The sequence below is a fragment of the Gavialis gangeticus genome, unplaced genomic scaffold, assembly GCF_001723915.1.
Source record: "Gavialis gangeticus isolate Ggan-Ray unplaced genomic scaffold, GavGan_comp1, whole genome shotgun sequence".
Taxonomy (NCBI): Eukaryota; Metazoa; Chordata; order Crocodylia; family Gavialidae; genus Gavialis; species Gavialis gangeticus.
Genome location: NW_017729031.1, coordinates 9,528,468 through 9,537,698, shown reverse-complemented (window position 1 = coordinate 9,537,698; position 9,231 = coordinate 9,528,468). Strand labels below are relative to the sequence as shown.

Sequence of the window (9,231 nt, the reverse complement as noted above, 5' to 3'; positions counted from 1 at the left end):
TGCAAAGAACACAGGCCAGGGAAGGACAGAATGTTTTTAGCAACATAGAGTCTATTTGAAATCTTTGAATTTCTCCTGTGAATTATGTTGGCATATCTAACTGCACTAACAATGTATGGCATGCCACGGTAGTGTTTTATACATGCACATGTGCCCTACTGTTGACACTCTTAAATAAGCGGACAAAGGAATGGATTCTGTTTCTCTAACTACATGCTGTTTGAAAGTGTGCTGATCACTGCTGATGAGGCTTGATGATGCAGGAGTTTCTGCATCAAAACTTTTAATGAAGGAAGGGGAAGATGTTATCCCTTATTCTTTCTCCTTTTTATTACCATCACTTCAACCATTATGTAGATCATATCAGCAAACTCATTCTCATCCAATACACAAAGTCTACCACACATTGAGATAACAAGGAGAGAAAGAATATATGTGTAAGATGCAGGTAATTGAGTGTATGGAAGTTTTTCCAACATATCCAGAACATTGTTTAACAAATTAAGCTGAAACTCCCCTGATACTGATACTGTAGTTGCTTTTTATCAACATACCCCGAACACCAGACTGCAGTTAGTCCAATTTGAAAATTATTTATCTTATCCATGAAGTAATTGAGAACTTTTCAATGTAAAAACTTTACTTTGGTTTTTAACGTATCAGTAGGACTTCTCTAGATGAAAACTAATTGTTCTGTCATCTGCAGAGTCAGCAGCTTTTATGAGAGGAAATAATTTGGTGAAGCTAAAATTATCATTTAAATTTTTTTTCCAATTTTTAGTCTAGTGTCTTGCTTGCTGACTTGACAGCCTGGATTCAGGAGCTTTTATATATGTTGATGTTAGACTAATATACTATACTTTCATAGGAACTACCCAAAAGGTTGGTCTATCACTCTTAGAGCAAAATTTGACAGTTTATCAGATTGGCAGAGGGAGGAGAAGGATTTGCCTAGCATTCCCTTCATGAATACATGTAGGAACACAGTGAATATAAAGATTGTGTTTCAAAACTTAGAGCCTTTAATAGTCTGAGTATCTGGTACTTTACTGAGCTAATGTCTTTGTATAACCATTATATCCTCTGACTTATTAGACAGCTGGGAGCTTGTAGCCTGGCAGCATGCAAAAACAAGAAGGAGTATTGTCCCCATTTCTTTATCTTGATAGCCCCAGAGTATGGAATGGTTTTTGCCTTTGTTTGGGAAAGAAGTGACCTGAAATGAGCTCCCAAAATGTAGATTTTTTTTTTTATTTAATAAGGTCTTCATCATGAGAAATGTGTCTTTCTTATGAATTTATATTGATTGTGTGTTATTGTGTGATTTTAGTTTTTAACAGGTCAGACACTTTTAACAGATGTTAGTATACATCAGAATGGTTTGTTTTTATCATTTGATTTGATTTGATTTTTTTTTTTTTTTACTGAAGTGAATTGAGGCATTTATTTTAGAATTAATTTAACAAAGTAGCTAACAAAATCTTTCAAAAGAAACACATGTTAAAATCGAATGGTACTTATTTGTTGAGCACTCTTCTCCCAAAGTATCATCCAGACTTTAAGGTAGAAGCAGACTGAATAAGATACGACATATGCCTGTTACTAGCTATCAGACAAATTTTCTTAGTTACCTGTAAAACATTTTCCTGTGTTCATCTGTTTTCTAGAAAGAAAACATGTTATTACCTCTCTAGGAATTTCTGCTGAAATGAATGGTATGTTGGGTAGAAATGTCTAAGAATCAGCCTGTTGCTGACAGCCTGCCTTTGATCCAGTCTCAGCTCCAGTGTCTTCATATGGTGACTGATTTCTAGTGCAAGAAAACAGTTAACTGCTGCCCTTTCATTCAAACCCTTGCTTTCTGAGCCAGCTTGAAAAAACACGGGATTTGGAAACCTTAGACTTGCTGTGTTTCTACTATGAATGCAAGATCACATCGTTGAAAATGAACACCCCTGTCTGATGCTGCCTTTCCAATTACTGCATTCTCACTTTAACTGTCCAGTGATTTACTTGGCAAGCACAGTAAAATACATATTCATATTAGAGGCAAGAATTCTTGTGGGTGATCCATCTTTTATTGGACCAGTGCATAGTGACAACAGTTGTGGCAATACACACGAAATGACAACACTTGTTTCCAATGTGGCAGCAACATCACCTCAAAGCTATTTTCATATTAAGAAATGAATATAAAGGCTCACACATTCACATATTTTACTTCCCTTTTTGGCAGAAGATGCACAAGAAAGGTATCACAGTCAGAGCAACATCTGAATTCCCAGCCCATTCAGGAAAGAACAAACTTTCTTCATAATTTGTCATAACTATTGATTGTATTTCATTTAAGGGATTGTCTACTTAAGTGACACCCAGGTTATGGGGATTCTTTTAGCAATTTGATTGAAGCTGTGCAAAACCTAGCATAAAGACCAGTTTTGTTATGAGAGCAATTTACTTAAATACAGCTTGAATTGGTATCTAATCAGTTTGAGCTCAATCAACATAAGCCAGTTTTATATCAAGTTTAGTGTCCACATAGCTTTTTGCACTGGTTTAATCAAATCTTAATCTAATTTAAACTTTTCTCCAACTTTTTATGTAGTGGAGTCCCAGTGTATTTTAAGCTCTTTGAAGTAGCAACCATGTCATTCTTTCTGCTTAATAAGGTGCCAGAGATGCTATTGCATGCTATAAAATAAAAGGAAAATGGGAATTTTTATACTTTCCAACTTGTCCAAACCTTGGTATAGCTCAGGGAAGATGTTCATATGTGGTATAGAATGTTTTCTGTGAGCTAATGAATAGGAGATAGCTCCCCATCCAAAATATATCAGCTGCTTTTGATCATTACTGAGCCCACTGTATGCTTGCTGAGATGGATGAGATTAGTGTAAAATGTGTTATTCATAAACATCTCCATGTTGGTGTCTGGACAGTCTTCCTTTTGAACCCCTCAATTAATATCTTTAGTTGGGGATGGGGCTTTCAATCACAGGTGAAGAATTTGTCAGGTGTGTAAATGCCTTCCCTTTTTTAAAAGGGATGGTGGAACACAAAGCTTTTAAACACTGTGCACTATAAAAGTGGAGTTCTCTGCAATGGGAGGGTGAAGGAAAGGAACGATAGCCCCATTGATTTGGCCACTAGTTTTGGGCCTTGTGACAATCAGTTTCTGTTCCTTGTCCTGCCAGAGCTTTCTTTTGTGAACTTCAACAACTGTGCTAAGTCTTTCTTTGCCCTACTTTTTCTTTAGAAAGGAACAGAATATTGTTACACAAGAGTATTGCAAAGATAAATGTTTAAAAATTTGTGATTTGCTCATAGAACAATAATGGGGGACATGTAACTAGCTGAGTTAGGCATGTAATCTGTTTCCTATCTGTAGGAGTCAGCATCTCACCTCTCAAATTCATTTGATTTTTTTCATGTTGACTTCTTTAAGTAAGTCACAAAGTACAATGTCTGGATTTTCCATTTTTATTTATTCTGGTCAGTAGGAAAAATAAGACCCAATAATATTGTTTTTAAGCATAAATCCCAAAAATGTTATCTACAAAAGATGGCTATTATAATAACGGATATGACTTATAATAACTTGAAGAGTTGATGCTCTCTGGAGAGCCAGTCATGAAGCAACAAAAATACCACCCAGAGCTCTGAGCTTAGTGTTTGAATTCAAAAAATGTTTTAATAAGAATAATAATCAAGAACTAAAACAATCAGTTGGCAGTGAGCAACTGCCAGGCTTTACAGTGACTATGGGACTCATTTCCAGTGGCTAGTTAAAATTAGAAAAGACATTTAAACTTCAATGCATAGGTTGAGGGAAGGCATGACCTTGCAGAATGCTCACTGTCATTGTCCAGGTGGAAGTTAGCTTCCATTTTTCTTGTGAAATACAAATGTAGCCTCCAGCTATAGAATAAATCTGGCTTTGCATGCAGAGTGAGGCAGGCAAAGGCAACCCAGCATTAAGGGTAAGTCAGATATTCTTCTATTCTTTGAAGAAGCCCAAAATAGTTGAATTGCTCCCACAAGGGAATGGCAGTTTTTCTGGTGTGCATTTGGACTGTTCTCAGTCCATCATGATAGAGCTGTTCTTTTCCAAACGAAAGGGCGGGGGAGTGTATCTTTAACTTTACTGTAAATTCAAATTGCACACCATGCATGACCACAAAGAGCCAATGCAGCATATAAAGAGGTATTAATGATGTGCTGTTGTGTGTTGTTTATAAATGTGTTATCTGATCTGGAAATTATAATTCCTAATGTTTAACGCATTAAAGTTATTTCTTTAATAATAAGAGAGTAAAATGACAACACACAACTTTATTTTAAAAGCACGTAAAAGGAAACCATGTACTCTTTTTTCACCAAAGATTTTTGTGCACTGATTGAAATTAGTAGAATATGGCCTATTTATGCATTTGTTTCTATTGTCTACAGTCTTTTAAAATGGGATATTTCCATTATAAGGAATCATTGACAGTATTAATCTCTCTTTCTCTCTCTCTCTCTCTTAAATCTTAGAAGTGGGAAGCTAAATAACCATTTAGAAGCTGCTATTCATGAGGCCATGAGCGAACTAGACAAAATGTCTGGGAATGTAAGTCTCTTTGTTTTTTAGTAATAGTTTTTACTACATTTGTTCTTTTTCAGTATAAACCTGGATTTTATTGGTGTTTTTTATGTATGGTTTTCAATAAAACATTTGTATTACTGTTCATCTTATTGTTTCATAATTTTGGAAAAGGTTTAAAATATCACTTGGATTGTAAACAGTGTTAGGTACTCAATGTACATCAGACATGAATTTTACCAATATTTGGAACAGTACTTTAACTCCCAGTGAGTTCCCTAATTTTTGGTTGTAGTAGGGATTGCAAGATCCTGCTCAGTTCTCCTCCAGTTTTGAGTAGGAAGATGTTGAAACAACATTAAAATGATTGGTGTTTATATTATGACTCACCACCGAATAAACTTAATCTAATATTAAATTAAAGATAGTCTCATAAAAATAAGTTGAACACCCTTAATTCTTAAATTTGGTGCTTGTTTTATTTCTTGTTTCCATTTCTGTTTTGTCACACAGACATCATAAATCTCTCATTTACAATTGTATCCACATCATGTAATAAAACATTGAAACAATTTCTTTACTTGTCCATGAGATATAAAAGTGAATAAAAATATAATATATTGCACAACATTAGACATACCAAAAACATCTAATAAATATTTTGGATAATTACAAATGCTATAAGATTCGAGGTACTCAAAGAAAAAAAAAGTTTTTCCTGTTGTTACAAGCCTTAGTCCTAAAAAGACCTTGCACATGCTTGTTATTTACAACTGGTAAGGCTTCAGTGGAACTGCTTGCAGTATATAAAATTAAGCATGTGCAAACATCTTTGCAGGATCATGACTTAAGCGTTAATTTTAGAACCAACTAGAAATATTAGAGAATCTGCTTAGTAACTCAAGTTACCTGCTTTGAGAGGCTGAGAAAACTGACGCTTTTGATTATTTTCCCTTTTCTTTTTTAACATAAAAAGAAAACTGGATTTTCATCAAAGTCAATAGAAGGTTTGCAGTTGGTCTGGCTATAGAACTATGTCCACCTACCCTAAAAATAAAAACAAAGCTAGAGAGTCTGGTTAGGAACAGCTGCCTCCTAACCTCACTACATGACAGCTAAAATTCATAAATTGGACAATTTTTATTGTACCCCTGTCAAATAGATTTCATATTGATGTGCAACCTAAGTACAATAGCTGCATGCTATAAATGAATTGGGGCAACTATGCTAATTATGCTGTAATACTGTTTCCTCATTTGGTTGGTTGTTTTGCGTGGACAAGTCTGATGTATCATAAATTTTGTATCATAAAATAACACTGTGTTAGCTGTAGCTCAGAATTAGTCATTAGTTCTATCTTACTAGTTTTGTCACAAAACTTCATCAAGATGAGCTTTCTTTTCATAAATATTTTGATCAGAATAACAAGATCAGAAAATGATTGCAAACTCAATGACATTCTTTTTCTATTTTGAATTAAGCTTTTTTTTAATGTACACTGTTCAGACAGAAATATTAATAGATGTATATAGGACACACTGACTTACAAAGCAATTGACACTAGCAGTAACACACAGTAAATATAATACAAATTCTAGCTGCCTTGAAAAATGTAACGGGTAATTTAAAGAAGCACTTCACAGTATTCAAGGATTTGTAATTTTCTTAATCTATTCATTGCATTTCAGAATACACAACCTCATTCCTACCAACAGATGGTGGTGGTATTCTATATAAGACAGCAATACGTACTTTCTGCATTTGATTTCTTGTAGCTGGGTTGTAAATGTGTTTTGAGCTTTATGTCATGATCTTTCTTCCTGGCTTTCAGCTTGGAACAAATAACAGGCATTGAATGGAAAACAATAGAAGATGAAAAACATTCTCATTTGCTAATTAATCCACTGTTCAACCTGAAATTGTAATAATAGTCCTTGATATTTTGGTGCAAATAGCTAGCTAAAAATAAGCTATCCCTAAAAAGTGAGGTCCATGTTAAAGGTATTGGTCTCTATTCATTTCCATATTTGATTTTTCTGTTGTTGTCTCTATATTCTTAAACTCCTTCCTCCTAGAGCTTGATATTGTTAATGCTTTGTGATTTAGTTCCTGGTATACTATTGTTTAATTAATGTAAATGGTACCTTTCTTCTGAGACTTGAGAGGTCCAGACTATAGCATTAAATGTTCAACCCCCACCGGGATTTTAATATTCTGTTCTTCATGTGAAAATCAAGAAGTAAGAATCGTATTACCCAGTTAGCCAAAGAATTTGTCAAAAATACTTGAATTCATCTGTCATTGGCAGGTTCCTTTCCCTAGTACTCCATGCTAACCTTTGATTATACTTATTTTTTAGGTCCACCAAATCCCACAGGGAGACAGACAGGTGAAGCCCCCAAAACCCAAGAGGAGGAAGATCTCTAGATAACATTGAATGTCTTTGTTGCTGGTCCAGTACTTATCAAAATGAACATGCACATAAATCTTTGTATAGGTATTGATATAGATGTAATTATATCAATATTTATATTGAGACAGATAGACACCATCGCAGGGTGCTAAATGAAATAGTGGTACAATATTTTTGTTGATCAAGAGGGATAGTTATTGCTGGATAAACCAATCAGAATTCTTGAAAGGTTACAGTAACAATGTCAGATGATTACTGATTTTTTTCTATAATTCTAAAATTGTGATTATAAGAAATAGTCCAAATGTTTCTGAGAAATTTTCATTGTGTATATAGATAATACAGAATTTCATGGTGATATCTGATATGTAAATATTGTACAATATTGTCATGTACAAGCGTACCTAATGCACACTTTATCTTTTATTGTACAAAAAAATAGTGTACAAAATTCTTTGGTTTCTATTGAGTACACATACAAGAGACTACCAGTGTAAAGTGATAAATAAAAATACAGCCTAAATGCTTTTATATGATAATGTAAAAGATGCTGTTTTTGTATTTAACAGCAGAGAAAAGGCATGATTATGTAATACCTTAATTATGACATACACTTCACACCACTGAGTGTTCATTTATATTGTCTGTTTGGAATGAACCTTGCCTGGAAGTACTGTACTCCATTTCAGGTCTCTGTAGGAGAGTGCAACCTTGCAGATTCCTAAAGGGATGTGGGATCACAGGTCTAATTAAGAATTCAAAAGCTGCAACTATTGGTTGCATTTTTATTTACTTAAGTTTTAAAGTAGAATGCTGTAGATTTTATTACAAAATTTTAGTCAGCCATTTTTATAGTTGAAGTTTGATAGCCATCTGCTAAACTAAACCATTTGTATCATCAGTAACTTTAAACCCTCAAAAAATCCCTAGGCTTCTTAGCTTACGTTTAATCAATTAAATATTCAGTTTATGTATGTGGGGGCTGTGGCCCCATTCTGAAATCACAATAAGTGTTAAGGTTAATTACAGTTTGATTTTTGCAGTAAAATAAAAGGGCCTATTCCAGTGTTTCTAAAAAAATAATTTTAGTATCCATCTTACAGTATTAATAACTAGAAATTAAAGGTGGCTTACAAAATTCTTAGTAACAATAATTTTTATCAGTATTATGTAACATATCAGATTTATTTTATTTAAGAAGAATTATTTATACCATTAACAGATTCTTATATATATTAATGTGGCTGAAATGTGCAGGTTAAATCTATTAACCAAATTATTTATGTTATATTAAGTGAAAAATGTGAAACATATGTAGAAAACAATACACTAAAAATATTCAAATCTAAAACTATGAGCCATTGTAAAAAACAAGGTTAAAAGGAAGTGTAGCGCAACAGCATTTCAAAGTTCTTTTCACAGTGGTGATGGTGGTGGTGGTGGTAGTGATGGCAGCAGCAGTGCACATCGTCTTCCAGGCTACCCAAAGTAACTTATCCCACCATGCCTGGTCCCAGGATGGAGCTCTTAACTCCCAACTCTTCATCTGGGAGCCACCATTTTTTAACACTTTTTCCTTGAAGTGGCAAATTTACAAAGACTGTTAGTAATCAGCATTCTGTAAGGCTGATAATGTTGCTACTCTCCTAATAACTGATAGTTGGCACTTGTTCAAGGAGCAACCCTTCCTCTCACCATTCACTTTCCCCTTAGCCCAAAATCCTTTATCTGCCCGGCATGGTTTTGACCCAGAGGACAGAGACCTGAGGACATCCCCAAACTCAGCTCTCCTGTGCCACAGCACAAAGCACTACCACTGGGCTAATCTACTTTTCCATGTCTCATACAGACAGCTCTTATTCCTTTTTTCCCCCACCCCAACCTGATGGAATGCAATTAGCTACACTAAGCTACAGTGGCCTGGAGGCAGGAACCCTTCCTTCTACTGGGTAGGTTCATTTGTCTTTCGTGTAATGGCAGGGTGGCCTGCCATGGTCCTACATGCAAACTCATGTGAAGTGATTTTTTGTGTAGTTTAGTTGACACTTTTTTGTTACAAGTTGATGTGTTTGTTACGTTTAAAGAGTTAATGTTGTCCATTTTCCGTACCAGCCTGCTTTTCTGCTGTTTTATCTATACTGATGTTTTTTATTCATAAATACACGTGTGTGTGTGTGTGTGTGTGTGTGTGTGTGTGTGTGTGTGTGTGTGTGTGTGTGTGTGTGTGTGTGTGTGT

At 34.7% G+C, this 9,231-nt stretch overlaps 1 protein-coding gene across 4 annotated transcripts in view; it reads left to right on the top strand.

Annotated features, from left to right (window-relative positions):
• The window catches only part of MBD5 (methyl-CpG binding domain protein 5), a 110,466-nt gene extending 101,291 nt beyond the window's left edge, over positions 1–9,175 (top strand). For all 4 annotated transcript variants that reach the window (XM_019522444.1, XM_019522447.1, XM_019522446.1 and 1 more), the window contains exons 10-11: positions 4,534–4,609; positions 6,942–9,175. In XM_019522444.1, the coding sequence (XP_019377989.1) occupies positions 4,534–4,609; positions 6,942–7,013 (148 nt within the window). In that variant the 3' untranslated portion in view covers positions 7,014–9,175. The remainder of the gene's footprint in view (positions 1–4,533; positions 4,610–6,941) is intronic.
• The last annotated feature ends 56 nt before the right edge of the window (positions 9,176–9,231 follow it).